Source organism: Diospyros lotus, chromosome 13, assembly GCF_014633365.1.
Source record: "Diospyros lotus cultivar Yz01 chromosome 13, ASM1463336v1, whole genome shotgun sequence".
Taxonomy (NCBI): domain Eukaryota; kingdom Viridiplantae; phylum Streptophyta; class Magnoliopsida; order Ericales; family Ebenaceae; genus Diospyros; species Diospyros lotus.
The window spans coordinates 12,471,621-12,496,483 of NC_068350.1; the positions used below are offsets into that span (position 1 = coordinate 12,471,621).

Sequence of the window (24,863 nt, forward strand, 5' to 3'; positions counted from 1 at the left end):
GGTTGATTTACTCATCAAGTCACTTAGAGGTTTTAGTGTGAATTACACTTGTATCAAATTGGGCATGCTCAATATATATGCTCCAGTTTTAGGGAGAGTGTTAAATAAGAAGGGGTATTAGTGTAAATAGCTTAAAATTCTTGTATATATATTCCTTGTATTACACACTTGATGAATGAATACATTATTTTCTTCTCACAATAAGTATGGCCCTAATAAAGTGTGCAGACTGGAGAAAGCCTTGTATGGTCTGAAACAGTCTCTGCGAACTTGGGTTGGAAAATTCACTAAGGCTATGATGAATTTTGGGTATAGGCAGAGTCATGGTCACCATACTTTATTTGTGAAACATTCTGGCAAGGGAAAAATTACAGTCCTATTGGTATTTGTAAATGATATTATAGTTGTCGAAAGTGATGAGGAAGAAAAACTCAGGTTGAAAACACAATTGGCTCTAGAATTTGAGATGGAAGAGCTAGAGAAATTGAAATGCTTCCTTAGGATTGAAGTGGCATATTCCAAACAAGGGATATTTATATCTCAACAAAAGTATATCCTTGATCTGCTTAAGGAAACATGAACCCTTGGGTGTAAACCAATGAGTACACCTATTAATCCAAATCATAGAATTAGTCAAGAAAGCAAGAAGGGAACAATTGTTGATAAAGGACGATAACAAAGGTTGGTAGGGAGATTGATTTATGTCTCACACACTAGACTTGACATGACTTATGCAGTGTAGTCGTCAGCCAGTTCATGCACAATCCTAAGGAAGAACATCTACAAGTAATTCAAAGAATTCTCAAGTACTTGAAAGCTACTCCAGGAAAATGAATTTTGTTCAAAAGGAAGTGATCTGATAGTAAAAGCATACACAGATGCTGATTATGCAGGATCTCTTATAGACAGGAGGTCAGCTACAAGTTATTGCAATTTCTTAGGAGGAATTTGGTTATGTGGAGGAGCAAGAAACAAAATGTGGTAGCCAGATCGAGTGTAGTAGCAGAATTTCGTGTTATGGCTCTTGGTGTTTGTTAACTCTTTTGGATCAAAATAATTCTAAAAGATTTGATGATTGAAGGAAGTGGATCAATGAAATTCTTTTGTGATAACAAATTAGCTATTAGTATAGCACACAATTCGGTTCAACATGATTGAATGAAGCATGTGGAAGTGGACAAACATTTCTTCAAAGAGAAGATTGACAGTGGACTTATTACTATCTCTCACGTGACATTAGAAAACCAGTTAGCTGTTATTTTAACTACTTCAAGGTTTCGGGAGATTTTTGGCAAGCTGGGAATGGAAGATATCTGCTCACCAGCTTGAGGGGGAGTGTTGAAAGAGGCTGAATAAATTAGAGGATTTACCCAAGATATGGAATAATAGTATGGAATGTACAGATATTTTCTCTGTATTAGGTAATTTCCAATTGTACAGATTTCCTTTGAATAAATTAGAGGATTTACCCAAGATATGGAATAATAGTATGGAATGTACAGATATTTTCTCTGTATTAGGTAATTTCCAATTGTACAGATTTCCTTTGTAACTAGTTCCTTAATAGGTTGATTACTAGTTTCCTTATGTAGGTGTCAAGATTCACCTTAAATAGGGCTGTAATTTCATTCTGAAAATACAGAAGAATCATTAGAATTCCTTCATTTCCAAAATTTTGGAAACATATTTAAAAAATTGAAAACAGCAATGAAGTTAGACAGCCCTTAACTTTTGAATACCTGGAAAAAACCATGTGCTTCTTTAACCTATAATCTTTACTTTTTGAAGTTTCTTCAGGTCATTTATTTAAAACACTGAACAAAAAAGGATTGTTCTATACCATCCTGTGTTTGGGCGTGGTATCTTTGCTCTTGTGCTTCATGTGTGCTCCTGCTATCATTGCAAGGCATGAAGATCATAACACCTCACATTTTGTGAAAGCATCCAAATAACTAACTTGTTTCATAGTTTGGTCTCTTAAAAATCTGGAGCTGGTCAAAGAGCCACTATTCTACAAAACAAAGTCTGCAATATTTATCTCTTGGACATCCTGTTGATGCAATTGTTGCATCAATAAGAACAGAGTTTGCTTAATAAAACAATGCATGAGTTCTGCATATAGCTTATAGAATTTCACAATTACCATATTGTAAGCCATTTAAATAGCAAGGTGTGAATTCATAATTTCATTTTTGCACCTCCTGTATTATGGTTTTGAATTGCTTATTCTAGATTGGTCTGTGTTGTTCACATGATTCTGTCTTTTGACTGGCTGGCTGCTCAATGGAGTTTAATCAATTAAATAGTGTCTGTAGTAGAGTTATTTAGCCTTTTTCAGAATTTGCCTAAATCCTTCTAGGTGACAACCTTACAGGCTCACAATTGATATAGTTAACAATTCAGTTTGTTTCCTTGTTGAGTTTTATTAAGCCAATATATTGCTCCAAAATCAATTCAAAACTATACTTGGAGGAAGAATGCTGCCAGGTTACTGTTTTGCCCCACTAATTAAATTTCATTCAGATGAATAAAACATATAGACTTATTTAGAAGAGAATGTGAGATTAAGTTAATTTTATTTTCTCCCCCATCCCCACTGCCTTCTGATGGAATTGCTGTGAATTGAGAAGTGGAGAAAGCTCTTCTGACATTGTGAAGGCCTTACAAAACTTTTTTATGTATTCAGGTTGCTGGTGATTGTTGTATTTTCATTTGGAAAGTGCCTGCTTCATTGTCTTCAAAGATATGGCAGAAAATTAAGGGCAATTCCAGGCAGCTGTTCCCAACCGCTTTAAACCAAACCAAATTTCATGGATGCAAAAGTGATCATGAAGATGTGACACTGCCAGAGAGCTCCACTCCAATCAGTGAAAAACTTTTTTGTCAAGGAGGCAATCTTCAAGAGACATCAACATTTAAGTTCAGCATTTCCAGACTCCCCAAGTGGGCACAAGCCAGAGTAACTAGCCCCCAGATCATGCCTAAAGCTTTAAAAGGCACTTTGTCCCAGGTATTCTTTTCATCTCTTCTTATTAGTTTTTGGCTTGACACAACTCTGTTACCTTGTGATTCTTCTAGATATCAAGTAGATGAGGTTCACTGCTCAACCTCTCAACATGCTCATCCTCCCTACAAAATGTTTCAGACTCACAGCAGTTAATGGAGGCATGAAAATAAATATGGCCATTTTGCCTAAGGCATTTAGGCCTTCACCATAATCCATAGAATAGTGACTCCTGCTTGCCAATACCATATTCTGCCATGTAGCCTGTCCTGTCCTGTAGTTTATTTTTATCAACTAGACTGCTCAACTTTCAATTTGGACCCAATGTTTACATAGAGAAATGAAGGCTAATTATTATCCCAATGCTTAAAGTGCTATATTGTTCCAACCATTATCTTTTCTCTAGCAACTTTTAGAACTTCTTCTCAGAGATTCTGATCATTTCTCTGCTCACTTCTTCCCACTGTTGATAGCAAGAAATTGGATGGGCAGTCTTCTCTACCTCGGTTGGTAGTCATGCAAACCCTGATATTCAAACCCCAAATAAACATGATTTGACATGCAGCAAACCGTTTCTTGGTAGCATGTCAATATATTCATCAGATATTGCTACTGGCGACAGATCTGAAATGTCTCAAGAAGCCCATAGGTGAACTTTAATAACTTTTTCTAGTGACGATTTTCTTTTCTTTTTTTTTTTTAACTATGAAGGGGAAGTGCTTTGCTACATTATCATGCTCTCATAATTTTGTATTTTTGCTTTAGGAGGAGCTTCGCATTGGACAGGCGTTGGCTCAAAATTCATACTGTGTGTTTGGATTTACTAAATTCCCCAGGGGTTTGTGATATGGACATGAAGGTGCTGGTGTCTGGTCCAAGTTGTTGTCTATGTAAGAGCCAAAACTTTACGACCTTATCTTTTACATTAATGGTACCATGAAGGATGATGACGTTAAGCAGTGAAGCGCATCTTAACTTTTCTTTTTCCTAGCTTCATTGTGTGTGTGTTATGTGTTGTAAAGTAACATGTGGTTGGTTGGCTGCTAAATTTTGATCTACAAGAAGAAATGATTTTGTGATTGATTTAGGATGTGAGGAGTAATCCTTGGGTGGATACTACTTATCTTCTACATTCCCTCGAAAAGTAGACCCTGGAACTTTAAGCAAATCTGGAGGAAAGATCTGTTGCATCTTGTCTAGAACAACAACAAAATTAGGAGATACTTTGAGACCAAGTTTATGACATAAGAAGAGATATGTCTCTTGGTAGACCTTTAGTGAAAATATTAGCAATTTTGTTGAGTTGTATATAGAGATGATAGCTATGTTTGTATATTACACCTATGGTTAGTTTTATGTTAGGACTCAAGGTTTATGGCCCATTTAGTATTTATATATATAGGTGTACTGTTTATTAGTTTAATACATGAAAATTTTCTCCAACTAGGGTTTTCTCTCTCTTACTAAGTTCACATGGTATCAGAGCCACCATACAAACCTTAACCCAACCCTAGTTTCAGTCGTCGTCGTTGTTGTCACCATTGCCTCCGTTGTTCGAGTCGCCAACGACTGCTGCCACCTACCGTGCTGTTGAACACTATCGCTTCTCGTTGCCATCGAGCGCCTGATGGCTGGACAATGGTGGCGGCGAACCCTGATGGTGGTAGTAGTGTTATCCAATGGTGGCCGGACAGTGGGGTTCTAGTATTGGGCAGTGACGATTAGGGTTTGACGGTCGCTGGAAAAAGATACACAATGACGGTTAGGGTTTTTTTTCTCATCGATGGCTCTAATACCATGTGAGAAAATAATTACAAGAGAAAACTTAGGAGACTAGCCTCTCTTGGCTTGTTATTTATAATAAGTATAATGGGCCTTAAACCTATGGGTTTATCTACTTACAAATAAAACACACACATATAATAATTATAATATATACTAATAATTCTAACAGTATTATCCCAGGATTAGAAGAAGAAAATGAGTGAAGAGACAAACTTGGGAGATTGCTAGATGCAGAAATAGATTGTGATGAAAAAGAAGAAGAAAACAAAGTAAGAAAAAGAAAGTTATCAGGATTAAATTGTACATGTCTAGAGACATAAACTTGACTAGATGGATGTAGACACTTGTAACCTGCTCGCACATGACTATAACCAATAAACACACATTTAGTAGAATGAAAATCAAATTTGTGGTCGTTATAGGGTCGAAGATAAGGAAAACAAGCACATTCAAAATGTTGAAAGGATAAGTAATTAGGTTGTTTATGATAGAGCAATTCAAATGGGGAGACATAATTGAGAGTAGAGGCTAGTAACAGGTTAATACTGTAAACTGCTGTTTGAAAAGCCTTTACCCAAAATTTCAAAGGCATATGAGCAGGCCAATAAGGTAAGACCTATTTTTGCAATATGCCTATACTTTCTTTTAGCAACCCCATTTTGTTGGTTTGGTGTGTATGGGGACAGGTTAAGCAAGGTTGAATGCCATGGATTTTAAAATATGGCAAAAAGGATTGAAATTCTCCTCCATTATTTGATTGAAAGGCTTGGAGTTTAGATTGATATTACAATTCAGCAAACTTATGAAAGGTAATAAAGGTAGATAAGGCATCAGATTTAAGTTTCAATGGATATAGCCATGTATACCTAGTATAGGTATCTACAAAAAGATGTAGTATAGATAACCTGCTGTAGATATGTAGATCGAGCTGCTGTAAGGCCGAGCTGCCGAGCTAATGAGATGATGGTCGAGCTGTTGGAAGGCAACCTGACGAGCTGATAGAATTCCGAGCCTAGCTTCCGAGCTGATAGAGGGCGAGCTGCTGAGATGATGGCCGAGCTGTTGGAAGGCGACCTGACGAGCTGATAGAATTCTGAGCTGCGGAGCTAATAGCTGAGCTTCCGAGCTCGTTACATCTTATCTTCTTCAGTTATTTGGTTAGATTTGTTTGTGTTTAAGGTTGTTGTAATCTAGTCTTACAAAGTAGGAATCTAATCTCTAAAATTTAGGAGAATTCTTAGGATCCATTGTGTATATATTTGTGGTATTTTCAGGGAAATAAAATAATAGCGTACTATTCTCCCAAAAAGAGAATTTCTGCATGGTATCAAAGCATAATCTTTTCTCCTTTCTCTTTGTTAACCCTAGTCTTTATCCGCTACCTTACTAATCCACCCCTTCTATAGCCGTCGTCGGACCTGATCAACTTACATCATGGTTGACAAAAGCAACCAGTCATCTGAGATTATTCCTTTCCAAACCACTAATACTGTAAACATGGATAGCAGCAGTCCGTTTACTATCATCGGTCACAAACTGAATGGCCAAAACTACATTCAATGGTCACAATCGGTGATGATATTTATATGTGGCAAAGGAAAAGATGATTATCTAACCGGAGTTGCTAGCAAACCAAAGGAGGAGGAATCACAACACTGGATTTGGAAGGCCAAGAACAACATGGTGATGTCTTGGCTGATTAATTCAATAAACAATGAGATAGGTGAGAATTTCTTGTTATACGACACAACACAAGAAATTTGGAAGGCTGCTAGAGAAGCCTACTCTCATATTGAGAATACCTTCGAGGTTTTTGAGATAAAGAGTATTCTCGATGATCTAAGGCAAGGTGAGTCTCAAATCACTCAATACTTCAATTCTTTGAATAAGTTGTGGCTTCAACTGGATAAGTGTGACACTATTCAATGAAAGTGCACCGAAGATTCAGCACAATACAAGAAAATAGTGGAGAAGAAGCGGTTCTATAAGTTCTTGGTTGGTTTAAATAAAAATCTAGATGGTGAGAGGTAGGATTCTTGGCACTAAACCTCTACTAAGTATTAGGGAGGCGTTTGCTAAGGTACTTAGAGAAGAAAATAGGCTGAAACTGATGTTAAAACCTTCGAATCCAAGCCTGGAACACTCTACCCTATTTGCCCGAGGAGGCAACCCATCAAACATCAAGCAAAAGAAGGGTCGTCTTGGTGTGACCATTGTCATAAGACCGGCCACACAAAGGATACATGCTGGGAGATCCATGGTAAACCTTCGGATTGGAAATCAGCACGTGAAAGGCAGAGTAGGGGTAATCTATCAGCCACTGAAAACACTGCTCCTGCCTTAACTCTGGGCTTATTAAACCAAGAACAGATGGAGTGGCTACAAAATACTTTTGGTAAAACACAACTTCAAACCTCTACAATAGCAGCATGTTCTATAGCCCACAAAGGTAACCCTCTACGTGTCTTTACCGCTAAAAGTAAGTTATCTACTCGATGGATTGTTCACTCAGGAGCGTTTGACCACATGATTGGAAATAGTGCATTGTTAATCAATTTTCAGCCATGTGCCAAAGATTGGAAAGTAAGGATTGCTGATGACTCATTATCAAAGGTTGTGTTGTCCACCAGTTTAATGCTACATGCTGTACTCTTTGTGCCTAACCTAGACTGCAACCTCTTATCTATTAGTAAACTCACTATTGATATGGATTGTGTTGCAAAATTCTCAAAATATGTGTGTGAATTTCAGGATCTGACTTTGGCGAAGATGATTGGCAGTGCTGAGGCATGTTTGGGGCTCTACGTTCTTAAAAGGACTGATTCAAAAACTGAAGTAAATTCTAGCAATTGCTACTCTGTTCCGCCTAGTTGTTTCTCTATTTTTAATTCAAATAAGAGTGCAATTATGTTGTGGCACTATCGATTAGGACATACAAACTTTGCTTACCTTCAGAAATTGTTCCCCTCTTTGTTCAAGAATTCAAATTTACACATGTTTCAATGTGAAATTTGTCAATATTCTAAACATGTAAGGACTAATTATCCTAGTCAAATTTACACTCCATCCTATCCATTTTCTTTGATTCATAGTGATGTGTGGGGGGCCTTCTCGGGTCAAAAATGTTATTGGGGCTCGATGGTTTATTTTCTTTATTGATGATCATACCCTGTCTTACATGGTCTTTCTCATGAAAGAAAAATCTGAAGCTTGCTAAATTTTTCAAACTTTCCATTCCATGGTGCAAAGGCAATTTAATGCTAAAATTCAAGTCCTAAGAACAGATAATGTCAAAGAATACTTTAATACCATTTTAGGCACTTATCTGTCACAACACGACATCATTCATCAAAGTTCTTGTGTTGATACACCTCAACAAAATGGGGTTGCAGAACACAAGAACAGACACCTATTGGAAGTGGCCAGATCCTATTGTTCTCCACCCATGTTCCTAAATATTTTTGGGGTGAGGCTATTCTTATGGCCACTTATCTTATAAATAGAATGCCCTCCAGAATTCTCAAACATCACACTCCAAGTCAACTCCTCCTTGCTTCTTTTCCCCACACTCGAGTCTTTTCTCAACTTCCTCTCAAGATTTTTGGCTGCACCTCTTTTGTTCACATTCACCCTCAATTTCGGAGCAAACTTGACCCCAAGTCCATCAAATGTATATTTCTTGGCTACTCTCCCAACAAAAAGGGTTACAAATGTTACTCTCCAAGTCTTAAGAGATTATTCACATCTATGGATGTAACCTTTTTTGAAGACCAGCCCTATTATCCTAAATCTGATATTCAGGGGGAGAATAGACCAAACAATATCAAGAATATCAGTTTTGGGAATACCAACAGCAGCCTGAAATCCAGCCACCTGCAAACCCTATAGAAGCAGATTAGTCTTCTTCCCCTATTGGTCATCATCCTTCTTATCCTCATGAACTTCAAGTTTATTCTAGAAAAAAGTCTAAACAAAAAGAAAGTGGGGAACCTGGCATGTCCTAGGACTAATCAAGAGTCTGATCTGAACCCGATCTAGAATTGTTACAAAAGGAGCATACCATGACTGCTGGTGAGAATTCTGAAATTCCGATTATGAATGAAGATTTACATTTGCCTATAGCATTGAGAAAGGGAGTACGATCATGCACTCAACATCTCATTCACAATTACATTTCTTACAAAGGTCTCTCACCTAATTTTAGAACATTTGTATCAAATATCAGTAAGGTGCATATTCCTAGAACTATTTTGGAGGCCTTTCAACATCCTAAATGGAAGGAGGCGGTTCTTGAGGAAATGAAGGCCTTGAAAAAGAGTGGGAATTGGGAGATTACAGAATTACCCCCTGGAAAACATCTCGTGGGCTTCAAATGGGTATTTACAGTCAAATTCAAAGAAGATGGAAGAATTGACAGATTTAAGGCCTGCCTAGTTGCAAAAGGGTTCACTCAATCTTGTGGTATAGATTACCAAAAAACTTTTGCTCCGGTGGCAAAATTGAATACTATTAGAATCTTGCTATCCCTAGCTGTAAACCTGGGTTAGCCGCTTTACCAATTGGATGTGAAGAATGCTTTTTTAGATGTAGATCTCGAAGAAGAAGTATATATGGAAATTCCTCACGGATTTGAAACTAACCTCACAAGAAACAAGGTATGCAAACTAAGGAGATCTCTTTATGGGCTCAAATAGTCTCCTAGAGCCTGGTTCGAGAAATTAACTAAGGCAGTCGAGAAGTATGGATATAGCCAAAGTCAGGCAGACCATACCTTGTTCATCAAGCATTCTTTGGAAGGTAAAATTTCCATTCTTATTGTGTATGTTGATATAATTGTTATAGGAGATAATATTTCTAAAATCAAGGATCTTAAAGAAGTCCTGGCAAGAGAATTTGAAATCAAAGATCTAGGAAACCTAAGATACTTCCTAGGCATGCAAGTAGCAAGGTCCAAAGAAGGAATTTCAGTCTCTCAACGAAAATATACCCTAGATCTTCTTACTGAAATAGGTATGTTGGGATGCAAACCAGCTGATACACCAATGGAAACCACTTCAAAACTGGATGGTGGCAAAGAAAGTGCTCCAGTGGATAAAGGAAGATATCAAAGATTAGTGGGAAAACTCATATACTTATCACATACTAGACTAGATATAGGTTTTCCTGTAAGTGTGGTAAGCCAATTCATGAATGATCCTAGAGAAAGACGCTTAGAGGCTGTATATCGGATTCTGAGATATCTAAAGTTGACACCAGGAAAAGGGCTAATGTTCAGGAAAACAACGAATAGAGAGGTGAAAATCTATAGTGATGCTGATTAGGCAGGTTCAATTTTTGATAAAAGGTTAATCTCAGGATATTGCTCATTTGTTTGGGGAAATTTAGTTACTTGGCGCAGTAAGAAGCAATCAGTGGTTTCTAGGAGTAGCGCAGAAGCTGACTTTAGAGCTATGGCTCATGGGTTCTGTGAGGGTGTGTGGCTAAAAAGGTTGCTACAAGAGTTACAGGTGACTATGACACAACCAATACTAGTATTATGTGACAACCAATCTACTATCAGTATTGCCAAAAATCCTGTCCACCATGATCGGGCAAAACATGTAAAAATTGATAGGCACTTCATCAAAGGGAAATTAAAAGAAGGAATTTTTCAGCTAAGCTATACCTCTACAAACAGCCAGGTCACTGATATTCTGACTAAGCCATTACAAAGAAGAGTATTTGATGAGTTAAGTGCCAAGCTTGGCTTGAATAATATATTCAGCCCAGCTTGAGGGGGAGTGTAGATCGAGCTACTGAGCTCACGAAATGATGGTTGAGCTGTTGGAAGGCGACCTGACGAGTTGATAGAATTCTGAGCCGAGCTTCTGAGCTGACAGAGGGCGAGCTGCTGAGATGATGGCCGAGCTGTTGGAAGGTGACCTGACGAGCTGATAGAATTCCGAGCTGTGGAGCTAATAGCCAAGCTTTCGAGCTCATTACATCTTATCTTCTTCAGTTATTTGGTTAGATTTGTTTGTATTTAACATTGTTGTAACATTTTTGTAATCTAGTCCTACACAGTAGGAATCTAATCTCTAAAATCTAGGAGAATTCTTAGGATCCATTGTGTATATATTTGTGGTATTTTTAAGGGAATAAAATAGTAGCATACTATTCTCTCAAAAAGAGAATTTCTGCAAGATACATTGGGAGCTGGACCCTAGAGATTAGAATAGACTAATTCCAAAGGTTTCCTTGCTGTGATTTTATAATTAGAAAAGGGAAGTTGATATAGTTTCCCAAGTTTACATGAATCACAGAAAGACAAATAAGAATCTGAACAGGGAAAATGAATTTTATTCAACACCATATGTAATACAGCAAAGGAAGGATGCCCCAACCTTGCATGCCACTGATTACACACAGTTTTACTTTGGACTGTGTTTTTATTCAAAGATAGGGCATGACAAGATGGAGACTGAACATTAGACATTGTAGATTGTACAGAATTACAAGGCTTTGACAAATGAGAGAAATCTGTGGAACCACATACTGACTTGCTGGAATCAGATGTAGTAGAATCAAAAGCTGGTGACAGCGGATAGAGGCCATCCTTAAGGTGTCCTCGGATTAGTACAAGTCCTGTATCCTTGTCCTTAATCAAACAAGAGTCAAAATGAAATTCAGCAATTACATTAATCTTGTAAGCTGAGAAACACTAATAAGATTTTTCTTCATGTGAGGAACATGAAGTACATTAGATAGAGAAACAATAGAAGTAGGATTAGTTTGAGTATAAAGTTGACTAAGGCCAACATTTGAAATGGACAATTTCTTACCATTTCCATCTGCAACCTTGTCAACACCTTGGTAAGGAGAGTGCAAAGAAAGGTTATTAAGACTGGAAGTAATATTGAACCTTTTCTAGGTTAATATTGTCCATTTGATTAGTGATTAAATTGATGACAGTTTTGTAGTCACTGTCCAGACCACTTAGAATAGCCAAGAGTAGATCCTTGTCACTAATGGGCTCACCAATTGCTGCTAGTGCATGCCCTATTGTTTTGATTTTCAAAACATATCCACTCACCGATAGAGACTCTTTCTTCACAAATCTCAATTGTTGGTTTAATTGAAATGATTTTGCAATTGTTTGTTGAGAATACAAGTTCTCAAGGATAGACCATACCTTAGCAGATGATTTACAGTGAATCACTTATGAAAGAATATCCTTTTCAATTGTAGAAAACAGCCAACCAAGGAGCAGTTGATCAGATTTGATCCATGCAAGATAGTCAGCATTTACTATCTGTGCTTGAGGATTAGTTGAAGCTGGATCCGGTAGATATTTGATGGAGCCTTCTCCGATTTGTTGATGAGCAAAACTAGATCAAATGCTCAGATCGTTGCTAGAATTTGTGCTTTCCAGAAAAGATAGTTATTACTATCTTACTTGATTGGAATGTAGTTAAAAGCTTTTGCAACTGAAGAAAAATCAGATTGCGAAGCAGAGGACAAAGAGTAAGATTGATGAAGGGAGGAAGCACTGCACTGTTCTTGACTTTCAGCCATCAACGCAGGTCTATGTCTTTGATACCATGAAGCGAGAGCTTCAATGCAGTAATAGAAAAGAAAGAAAGAAAATTGAAGAGAATTCAAAGCTAGGGTTTCACAAAATGAGCTTCTCACTATTGAAAACAGAGATTCTGTTGAAGTACAATTTTCTTGTACTGAATATGTACAGTTGTAAAAGCTAACAAACAGCTAACTAACTGTAACAAACTATAACAGAATATAACAAACTAGGTAATAGAAAAACTAATTCTCTTCTACAGTTACTTGTCCTGACTCCTGTTCCTTGCTTTATTTTTCATTTTTCAATGGGTTTGATTGTAAATTTGCTTGTTAATTCTTTTTGATATAATTTAAGGGACTCAATTCAAGTCGACCTTATTTATGGTCCAAGCCTAGGCTACTGGAATGCCCCTGTGTGACAAAGTTTGTTAGTAAATAAGTACTTAATCATTGATTAGTGGGATTACCAGGTCTCTAGAATTAAATATCAATGTCATTAACCTTGATTTCTTATTGCATTGGGAAAATATTTTTTTGGCATACAGCAACCATTCTGAATCCTCCAGATTATTGACAGTTTCTCATCCCATAATGCTGATTTGTGACCCTACTATGATAGCAACAAACACTAACTGTTGAGAGTAAAGTAAGCTGAAAACATGATCCTTACTCTTGAATGCTGCAGGGAAAAAGTCTATATTATCTACAACAAGACTTTAATTTAAGCCTTCAGTGTTGTCTTATCTCTCATGTAATAATGGTGTTTTATCCAGCAAAAGACCCAGCTTTGGAGATGACTGGTGATTCTGCAGTACCTGATCTCTCATCTAGGGACAGCACTATGCTGAATCCTTCAAGCTCTTCATGCCATAACAATTATCAATTCGAGATAAAGGCATGCCAGGGTTTAGCTGTTCCAGAACTGTGTCAGTTCGAAACATCTGAAAGGAGGGTACAAGTAATGATGGATGCCAATGCTCCCTATTTTAATTCTGAAGACAAGGATATGTTGAAACAAAACTTGTGTGATATTTCAGCAAGGTTGAAGGTAGATAATTTCCTTTAAGGGTCATCAACTCTCTTTATGTGGCTACATATTTACTTGAGGGAACTCTGTATCTTCAATTTTGAAAACAGAGTTTGTGTTGATGAGATTTCCTAAATAGTAGTCATATGTGAATCTTCATGAGATGTAACAAATGACTCCTGGAAAGGGTTCTGTACACTGACGAAAATACATGTAAACCACGAACCCCCATTGAGATGTTGCAGTAAAAATTTTCTATCTCCATTAGACAAGAAACTTCATGCATGATTGTCTTGAAGTTGAATTCTAAGTATAGTTCAGTTCTTTATAGCTGAAGCCCTACTGTTAGATCACAAGTTCTTCACTGTAATTTTTGCCATGGAGGGACTTATCAACACCTTAAAGACCTAAAATGCGTTCTCTATAGCAGAAATGGCTATTATGCGAGTCAGATATAGCACATAAGCATTAGCTTGTCTATATGCTTTACATAGGAGAGCTTTCTTTATTTAAGTATTTTAGAAGTCTTATCGGCATATATTCTCTGTTCTAGACAGCAGAAAGGAAATCATCAGGAAGGAAAAGCTACCCCGGACAATTTTTCCTGCAGCAGGACCTTGTTAGTGGCCAAATTGATACACCAAACCAGGACTCTGGTGTAGGTATTGAACAGGGGAAACAAACTGCGTACCTTGTGATGTCAGAGGACCAAACAGTGCTGGTGCCAGAAGAATCACAAGGGTCAGAGACTTGTGAGCAGGTATATTTCTTAATACAAAACAGACTGGCAACGTTACCTTTTCAACTAAAATATGTTGGAGAAACATCAGAGAATCCAAATAGAATTGAAAAATCCAATGCTGAAAAGTATCATTGAGTTGAAAATCTAGGGTTTTGTGAGCCTGTCACTTCAGCCAAGTTTAATTAGTTTGCCATTATCATGTTCTTAATGTATTAACTGAATAATCAGCTTCAAACATATGTTTCCATCTTTCTTACCACGTATGGTGTAGGTTAATTGCTTATATCTAAATGAACCAACTTAAAATGGTTTTAGTTTAGATTTATTTTTAAATTCAATTTTGGTTATGGAGAAACTTGCTATTATTTTTATATTTTGATTAAATTTACATGTGAAGTTACGCTGACATCTACATGCTAATGTGCCCTGGCTGATGGCAACCTCAGGACTTGAACTTGATGCCAGAGTTGCTGAGCTCAGGAAACATTATTTCAAGAAACAATTCGGCTCCTTGCTCTGCCATCAATAATTCAGGAAACCTGGAATCAGTAAACATCAGATATCAGCATAAATCAAAGATTGAGGGGTGTGAGAAGCAGAACATGATCATCGCCTGCAAAAAATCTCTACTCAGTTTGCAGACTGCATCCGAGGATGCATTCCATTTATTTTCAAAGTTAGGAACTCTGGCCAATAGAGAGGAGGTTTCAAGAGGATGTGAGGCTCAGTTATACCGTGAGGCAACTGAGATGCTTCCATCAATAACAAAGAAAGTTCATGAAGTTGCTAAACTGGTAGGACGCCACAGACAGCCAATCTCCATGCGGCAAGATTTGAGCCTGTTAGGAACATTTTCTGAGTCTTTCACAAAGGATTGTTGAAATACTGAAGGAAAATTGCAGAATTGTCCCACTTGATTAGGATGTCACTGTTCTTAGTAAAAGTGTACGGTATCTGGAAATAACAGTGCTTACTTGATTGGACAGTAAATGTATTTCTTATTATAGATCAAATAACAAATCCATTTCTTGGATGTATTCCTACAGATCTTAATACTCATTTTGCTTTTGCTAAGGATGCAGATTCTTGCTTACAAAGTGGTGATCCTGAAGACAAAAAAACACTGATGGAGCATTGGATAGTAAAGGCATAATGTAAGGCTTCTTTTCTGTCTTAAGCCCATGTTTTGGAGCAGTGGATCTTGGATCAGTGGCTTGAAATGTAACTATAAGTGAAAAAATTAAGAACTTAGGCAGAAATAACTTCACAAATGGAAACAGAGGGAAGATAAGTTAAAACTTAGGACACGGCCAACGTATCAAGTCATTTGTTTGTTTGTTTTTTTTTTTTTTTTTATCTTTCTAATTTGGCCAGCAAAATCTGTTTCCATTTTCTGAAATGGGAATTAATTTGTTTCATAAGCTTAGACGGGCTAGCAAGTATATGTCTGTGCGCGGGTATATATACACATTGGACCGGGGCTGCCAGAGATTAACAGGCCCAGTTTCTTTGTTTGGACTTGTACAGGAAGATTTTTGACCGAGCCCACCCTCCAGTTAAATAAGTACCAAAATGTACTGACAAGTAATCCACTCGTGAAACACAGAGTTGAGAGTGTTGGCTGGGCCCATTGAAGCCCGCAGTTGGACATAATGTTGAGATGACTAGCCATGATTTTTGTAGCTACATTGAATTCAACATGGCTGGGCTCCATCTGTATAAGAGTAGTTCTCCGCAAAAGAAAGTTGGAAAAATTAAATTTTCCTGTGTAAACTCTCTTTTTTTTCTTTTCATGTACATCCTTTCCAGCCACAACTCTTTGGTCTCTCCACTTTACCACAAAAAAGAAAAAGGGGAAAAAGCACAGACCAACTTCACTTTTCCCCCTATACCGTCAGCTTTAGGAAGCAATTGTACTGATGATTTTTGTGCAGTTTATCCTATTAAACTATAGATGAAGCCTCTCTCTCTCTCTCTCTCTCTTCCCCCCCCCCCCCCCCCCCCCCCCCGCTATTCCCTTTAATTTTTAAAATCTCAAGGCATGCTAATGAATAATGTAACCTTCCAAATCATTTGCAGAACTACCCTAAAGATCTGTTCGGAATATTTGTAATCCCTAAGAAGGTATGCCTAGAAATTACCTTATTTTATGCTTCCATGCCTCTGTCTTGCTTCAGTAACATGCCAAACTCTATATTCTTTCTTGGGATTCCTTCACTCTATATGGCTAATCATATCATATCTTGTATGTTATGGAGTTGTATTGGCAGAAGATGTGGCCTTACAAGGACTTCCATGCAGGTACCTATACATGAATGTTAAAGGGTTAAAGCAATCAAGAAAGAGGGTTAAAGCAATCAAGAAAGAAGTAATATAATCTTACTGCCTAGAGACTCTCTAATTTGGGACCTGTGACCTTCAGATTTCTGGAGAATGGACATAGCAATGGGTTCACCAACCAAAAACACCCACTTGAAAGGACAAAAAGAAAAAGAAAAAGAAAGCTAGAAATATTGATCAAATGAATATTTGGTGAGAAGGGACAAAAAGGTCTGTTGCTGTTGTTTCCATTGAGGCAGAGGTGACTCAGGTTTTGAGTAGGCATGTTAGTGCCACAATGAAGGCTTTGTTTATGGTGGTCTAGATATATTGATATATTGTTCTTCATTCATAAATGAACACTGATTCATTTGCCATGTATATGGGTGGGGTAAAAGGCCTAATAGCTTGTCCTTTTGTACCAATTCATATTTCAAATGATGGACCTGCTTTTTTCTTTTCCCTTTTGTTCTCAGTCAGAACTGCGCTGGCATACTATTTTCCTTTTCGTTTGCTGCTCTAAAACAATGGAAGCCATGTTTCACAAGGAGAATATGAACACATAATTGGTGTAACTATAAACCTTAATGTCTTAAGCTTTATTTTAGCATAACACTGTTTTATTTTACAATTTCTTTCACAAAAATTTTGGAGTCTCTCTATGTGCATATGTGTATTGATCCCCAAAATATTTGGTTGATACCATGATTTTAACCATTTCTATGACCCACAATAAAAGTACAGATATTTGTCATTTTTTATTGTGAGCATAGTGATTTTGCTTTTACTTCTCATGAATCTTGGACAGTGAATTGTTTCTTTTATAAATCTTGGTATGTCATTTCATTTAACTCTCTCACTTATGAGTTAATCTCTGGACATAACACATCAAATCCTTTCATTTCATTTATGGCAAAATAAATAGTGAGTAAATAATCCTTTTGGAGGTTTACAATTTATTATGTCTGATGTTGTTGTGACAATAGATTGGATTTGTACCCCCATCATTGTCCTCCCATTTGTGGACCTCATTTCCATGTGGTGATTGTCTCTTGGCTTTATTAAGTAATAATAGACTACGATAAATATAAAGTCTTTCCCTTTTACTTTACATTATGTTCATGAAATATTCCCCTTCTTCCATCATGGGCAACATGTGGTGGCTTAAGATAAATATTCCAAAAAATGAAGCATGCCATTTCACTAATCATTCCTTCATAGGGTGACATAGCATCCCATGCCACCATGGGTGTCATCTTATCATTGTCATTTGTCTCATCTCTGTATACAGACACTGTTTTTTCTTTATATGTTCAATGTGTAAGTCTCTCTTGTTCTTTTCCCTGAGAAGATTAAGAAAAAGTAAAGGAAAGGTCATTCTCACTGCATTTAGCAAAGAGACAATTTCTATTAGCATGGCCTAAGAATCTGCAGTTCCCATAAAAATCAGCTGATGAGCTTTAAATTAAAAATTTTGCCACACAGATCTAGAAGTTTTTATAATCTTAGGATTTGCATGCATGTGACTCCACAGATATCTCTTCACATAGATGTCGCTGTTTCAGAAATTGCACTAATTACCTTTATTATTCAAAAATCATATTAGATTGCCTAGAGATTATATTTGAGTACCCTTACCCTTGAAGTTTTATGAAATTGTATGTATGTATGTCTTAACAAATATTTGATTGAGAGCAGGTTAGTGTAATTTCCTAAATATGCTGAACATAGGTTGTAATTTAGTACTTCTTCAGGGTGTCAAATGTAATATTTCCTTCAATAAAAAAAAAAAAATGGGAAACATATATATACAGTCAAAGAATTATAAATAGAGCTTTTCTCTTATAATGGGTTGGTACGTACGTACTTGGTATGCCATTTATTTTTGACATTAATTGTTTAATAAATAAAGGCAAAGTGTCCTTTATGTAGGTGTAGTATGCTTAGGACTAGGCATTCATGTATACAAAAGTAAAACTTATTCTTTTTACTTTTGAGATTCTCTACGTGTCTTTCAATATATCAAAAGTTATATTTTTCAGAATACCTTTCTTTTTTTTTTTTTTTTTGGGTGTGGGTTTTTTGCCTTGTTATTGTTCATATTTCAAGAAAATGTAATTTATGAAATTATTGAGTTTCATGTTGAGACAAATAATGTTGATGAGGATGGTAAAAATATTCATTTGTGATTAAACATAGAATAAAGTTATGAAAATGGTTTCTCTGAAAGGGGGGAGGGATTTTAGTCACTGAGTTTCATGTTTGGAAATTTTGGAGGAAGAAAAGAATGAAGTGTTTGGGATATTGAAGTGAAGTTGGCAGTGGCAGTGGTGAGTAAAGTGAAGGAGTCAATCATGTTGGCAAATCCAATAATGTGGCAAAGATGGAGTGACACATGAAAGCATATGTATTTGGAAAGAAAAGCATTGTTAGCCTATATATATCCATCTATTTACATACATATATATATATATCAAGTGTAAGCTGGTCTTGGAGTGGAGGGTAAAGAGAGGCTGCTAAGATAAGAGGAGTGGCCCACAAGCCACAAGGAGGGAGAATTTTTGTCTGCAATCTTTACTTTTAGTCTTTTACATCACACACACATATATATATATATATATATTGTATGTATGGATCCACTTTGGATATGGGAGTTATTTGGATCACATAAACAAAATAAAACAGTGTTGAAAGACAAGCCCCCCAGAGAGAGAGTGTGTGTGTTTTCTCACTTTTCTGTGTGAATCTTTGTGCATGCATAAAACAAAGCTAACATAAAAGATGTTAGTGTGGACATAACTTCACTTTATCCCTCATGCCATGCACTTTTCTCCTTCCTCTCTCTCTCTCTCTCTCTCTCTCTCTCTCATTTGCCTAATTGCTCCATTTTTGTGTTCACAAATTATATATATATATATATATATTTCTTTATGAATGTTTTAGTTAGCCATACATTTGCCATATATTGAAATACATAGGAGAAATATATCCAAACACATAATTTAGGCTTAGAAATGTCAAATTCCAAATGATGGATATAAATGCTCCCATTCAAATGTATCCAATAGAATTGTTTTTTTTTTTTATTATAAAAATTCATTAATAATAATATTTTAGTAAGTATAAATATTTTAATGGAATTTTATTTTTTGACAAATAAATATAAAAATTCATATTAATTTGTATAAAATTTCTTATAGAAATATTATTCAAGGATAATAATTTACCAAGAGAAATGTTATATGTAATATATATATATATAATAAAATTATTTTTAGTTCTGATTATACCTGTTTTTGTTGTTGTTGTTATTGTAATTTGAGTTATGAAATGTTTTAAATGCCCCTTAATAAAGTTTATAAGAGCAACTTTTTCCAATAATAACTGATAATTTTTTATAAAAAAATATTTTATTTTAATATCTGTTATGCCTAACAAAATATCGAAATATTGTGAAAATGAATAAAAAAATAGTCAAAATGTAGAAATGCCATGTGACAGCCCAGAAAAGCCGTGTGGGGGTCACCCAGGGGGGCCGCCACCCCTGAGTAAGGGTCACTTGGGGGTGGCAGAAGACGCACCCTTGAGTGCCACTCGACGGGCGCAGATAAGCCGCGACCCCTCGTGCCTGGCTGCACACCACGTGGTAGCCTGGCAGGGGGCCACCCCCTACGCAAAGCCTCGCCCCCAAGTTGGGGCTTACTCGAGGGTGAGGTAACCCCAGTTGCACGCCAAGGGCCACACCCTCGCGCCCATGTGCGTGGCCGACAAGCCATTCCACCTGCATAAGGCCTCGACCCTGTGCCCCTGAGTAGGGGTCACTCAGGGGTCAAACACCCCCTAGTAAGAGCCACTCGACGTGTCACACCTTAGCGTGCGAGGCCCCACAAACCTGCAAGCTTGCAATGCCCTCCCACGCACGTGGCCTGCATACTTATTGGCTCGCGCTCACCTTCTCTCGTGCATGCCAATACCCCCAAGTTAAGGGTCACTCAAGGTGCCACGATCCCACCCACGCGCTAATGTCTCCGAGAGAATCGGTCCAAACTACTCTCGTGAGACCTGGTCAAAGCCTCCTCTGAGGTTCTTGCTGAGAAGATCGGCTCACCCGACACCTGGCAACCTCTCTCATTGCTATAAATAGGTGGTCTCTTCCCCTCATTCGATATGCGATCTCTCACACTCATACTTACCTTTTGCCTTCAAGTATTTCATTTACACGAGAGTCTAATTTAAGCATTGAAGGGTGTTGGGTTTTTTGTTTCCTAATGAGGCCCAAGGTGATAATGATGGTTCGGGTTAGTTTCATAAGCTTTGGCCCGAGATTTAAGTGACGGTTCAACACCCTTATTGGTAGCTCAAATTAGAAGTTGGGCCATAAGCCCTTAACATTCTCTTTGGAGGAGAAATAGGCCTTGGTCCATTTGCTCAAGAGAGGCGGGAAGCCCTTGAAGCCCAAGCCCGCTACCTTAGCCCATTTCTCTCTTGTTCCCTAGGCCCTCAATATAAAAGGGATTATTCTTTCCCCTTTGTGCCCTATGTGTGCGGTGGCTAATTCTCTTCCCTTGGGAGCCATTGTTGTGGTCGATTGCTCTTTCCTTGTATGGCCGATCCTTCTCCGATTTTTTCCTTCTTGGTCTGATACTTCTTTCCTTGTTGGATGCCACACCTTCCTTGTGCGTTGTGGCTATCCGTCAATGGCGTGTGCGATGCCTATTTAGTTTAAGTTGTTGTCTTCTCTTAGGTAAGTGTTCTCGACCATTATAAAACCCGTATCTTCGTGATTACTCTTCGTTCCTTAGTGGATCCTACTATGTATGGAAGCTTGTGTGACTTGGGTGACGGGTGTTGATCGACGAAAAGGCTTGTGTGTTTGAGGGTTTCGGTTCTTGGGGGGGATGGGGATCCTTTATGGCTTGGTGTCCCTATTCTTGGTTGTTGCCTAAGTAGTGATTGGACGAGCCCAGATCTGAGCCTTGGAGCAATCTTTGTGATTGCCATTACCGAATGAGGTCTTCTCTTTACTTTGTGTATTGTTTTAGTTTTCTGGTTCAATTATTATTGTGCACTAACCTTGATTTGCAGCACTTTTACCCCTAACAATTGGTATCATAGCCCTGCTTGGCTCCTGGGTAGTGCTTGTTTCGAACCAGATCTGAAAAGCCCTATCATTTTAAGATTTGATTTCATGGTAAATGGTTTCCATATCATATCTGATATTAGTTTGATTACTCTTTGCAGGCTGTGAGTTGGGTCGAAATGACCCCCGATCCGGATCCAACATGTCGTTGGCCATCTTCCCAAGAAGCACGTGGTTGCTCACTCGCCAACTGGCTAGCGACGCGTGGACTTGCAGGGGATGGCGTGTGGAGGCTAGGGTACCCTTCTTCTGCTCCAGATCCGATCCTGCATCATTCACTGATCTTAGTCTTGAGATCTACCCTAGTAACCTCTGTAGTTTATATTCTAGATTCTGTTATTTTCATTTCTAGCAACTAGCAAGTCATCGTGTGGGGGTGGCCATTAGGTTTGGGGGTTACCCTATGGTGGTAACCATTGTTTGTTGTTAGAACTAGGATTATCTGTGATTTACTTGTGATTATTTAATTACTTGGTGCCTTTAATTAATGCTAAGTAAATCTGAGATATCTTTGTGATATTTGTGAAACCTGCATTTACTTGTGGCTATTTTGTTGCTTAGTGCTTCATTATCCTTCCTAGAAAATCTGTTAGGTATTAGAATTTGTTTATGATCTTTATCCAATATCAGCTTGGTATTTTGTTTGATATATGTTATTTTGTGCCTATATAGCTTGCTATGTGCAATCAGTTTCAGAATACTATTTTTGTTAATAAAATTAGCTTATCTGTCTTTGTTTAATCCCGTTCCTATTTGGATTTGATATCCCTCTGTGAACCTGCTGTCTTAGTTAAATTTAAACTGTGTGTTTGCATTAAGTTAACTAGGTTGCATATTTTCTGTGTAGTACAGATACTTGGTGAATATGACCACACACTTCGAATTGGGGGTTTTTAATAGAAAGGGGGATTTCTCTATATGACAACAAAAAATGAAGGAAATTTTAGTACAACAAAGAGTCTCTAAGGCTATAGATGAAAAATATCCTGAAGGTACTAAAGAGGAACTAAAACTTGAAGTTGATGAACTTACTTCTATAATCTTGCATCTCTCTGATTCAGTGTTAAGGAAAGTAGAAAAAATTGACACAACTAAGGAACTTTGGAAAAAATTAGAGAAATTATATGTTAAGAAATCCACCCCTAATAAACTTTATTTTTTTGAAAGTTTCTTTAGTTTTAAGATTGACCCCTCTAGGGACTTAGATGACAACTTAGATATCTTTAACAAGTTGGTTCAAGATATCATAAATTGTGGTGAAATAGTGTTAGAGAAATACAAGGCAATTATTTTGTTAAATGTCATTCCTGATACTTATAAAGAAGTTAAAAATGTCATTAAATATGGTAGGGACTCGTTAACACTTGAAATTGTCATAAATTCTCTTAGGAGTAAGGAATTGGAATTAAGGAGTGAGAGAAAATATGGTGAGATCCACATGATGAGTGGTAGAACTAAATCTAAGAATCAAGAGAAAGGTAGCAAAAAAGAAAAAGGTAGGTCAAAATCCAAAACCCAAGAGAATGGTAAGAAGTGTTATGGTTGTGGGAAAACTAGACATTTCATTAAGGATTGTTATGCCGAGAAGGGCAAAAAAAAAAAAAAAAAAAGAGAAAGATTATGAAGAGACAAATGTGGTTACCTCTTATGATCTAAGTGAGGTATATTAAAGGAAAGATGTGGTAGATCCTAACCTATGTGGTAAGATGAGAGATATCCAAACCTAAATGGTAGGATGTAGCATATCCTAAACCTAAGTGGTAGGATGAGTGAGATCCTAGCCTAAGTGGTAGGATGAGTGAGTGTTTTTAGCCTAAGTGGGAGGATTAGAATGATCCAAACCTAAGTGAAATGATGAGGTAGATCCTAGCCTAAATGGGAGGATTAATGAGATCCAAACCTAAGTGGGATGGAGAAAGAGCTGCATGTTTATGGATTTGTTGTAAGATTATGCATTTGTTGCATGTTGGTTATGTGTGCTGACCTCATTAGGAATCAAGGTGGAAATTGTTGGATTTTTTGTTTCCTAATGAGGCCCAAGGCGATGACGATGGTTCGGGTTAGCTTCATAGGCTTCGGCTTAGGATTGAAGCGACGGTTCAACACCTTTATTGGCAGCCCAAATTAGAAATCAGACCATAAGCCCTTAACCTTCTCTTTGGAGGAGAAATGGGCCTTGGCCCATTTACTCAAGAGAAGGGGGAAGCCCTTGAAGCCCAAGCTCACTACCTTAGCCCATTTCTCTCATGCCTTAGGCCCTCAATATAAAAGAGATTATTCTTTCCCCTTTGTGCCTTATGTGTGTGGTAGATGATTCTCTTCCCTTGGGGGCCATTACTGTGGCTGATTGCTCATTCCTTGTATGGCCGATCCTTCTCGGGTTTTTTCCTTCTTGGTCTGATGCTCCTTTCCTTGTTGGATGTCGCACCTTCCTTGTGCGTTGTGGTTGTCGGTCAATGGCGTTTGGACGCCTATTTAATCCGAGTTGCTGTCTTCTCTTAGGTAAGTGTTCTCGACCATTATTAAACCCATATCTTCGTGATTACTCTTTGTTCCTTAGTGGATCCTACTGTGTGTGGAAGCTTATGTGACTTGGGTAAGGGGTGTTGATCGACGGAAAGGCTTGTGTGTTTGAGGGTTTCGGTTCTTGGGGAGGTTTTCTATTTACTTTGTGCATTGTTTCAGTTTTCTAGTTCAATTATTATTATGCACTAACCTTGATTTGCAGCGCTTCTGCCCCAACAAAGGGTTCGCGTGGGGATTATCACCCACCCCCTAACTGATATTCTTTCCTAATAAGTCATCCATCGCCTGAATGAGTCATCCATCCCTCGTGTGAGTCAGAGCCAGCCCAACAGAATTGGGGGCCTTAGGCGAAAGGATTTTTTGAGACCTTCGAGCATTAATTTTTTTATAAAAAATAAATAATACACTTTTTTACATAAATATTTTATTATTTTATTAAATAAAAAATAAAATTCAATCAACTATAAAATATAATAATCTCTTAATGATAGTAAATTTTTAACTAAAATATAATGTCTCAGATATAAGAAAAAAAAAAAACCAAACAACTTATAATAATAAACAAAGAAAAATAAAATTAATTTTTCTTGAAACTCTAAGAAAGTTAGTGTCGGCAAAAAACTATACATTCATGAGATATTGGGAAGGAAAAATGGGTTTTATGGGATATTGGGATTTGGGAACACGGCAGCACGAATTATAAAGTTTTGTATTTATTTTTTTAATAAAATATTAATTATTAAAATATAAAAAATAAAAAATA

At 37.3% G+C, this 24,863-nt stretch overlaps 1 protein-coding gene across 1 annotated transcript in view; it reads left to right on the plus strand.

The window, feature by feature from the left end:
- Positions 1–15,144, plus strand: part of LOC127787981 (uncharacterized) — a 29,057-nt gene extending 13,913 nt beyond the window's left edge. The window contains exons 15-20 of the mRNA XM_052316097.1: positions 2,687–3,010; positions 3,478–3,653; positions 3,770–3,894; positions 13,120–13,394; positions 13,927–14,133; positions 14,562–15,144. Of these exons, the coding sequence (XP_052172057.1) occupies positions 2,687–3,010; positions 3,478–3,653; positions 3,770–3,894; positions 13,120–13,394; positions 13,927–14,133; positions 14,562–14,996 (1,542 nt within the window). The 3' untranslated portion in view covers positions 14,997–15,144. The remainder of the gene's footprint in view (positions 1–2,686; positions 3,011–3,477; positions 3,654–3,769; positions 3,895–13,119; positions 13,395–13,926; positions 14,134–14,561) is intronic.
- Positions 15,145–24,863: the final 9,719 nt, after the last annotated feature.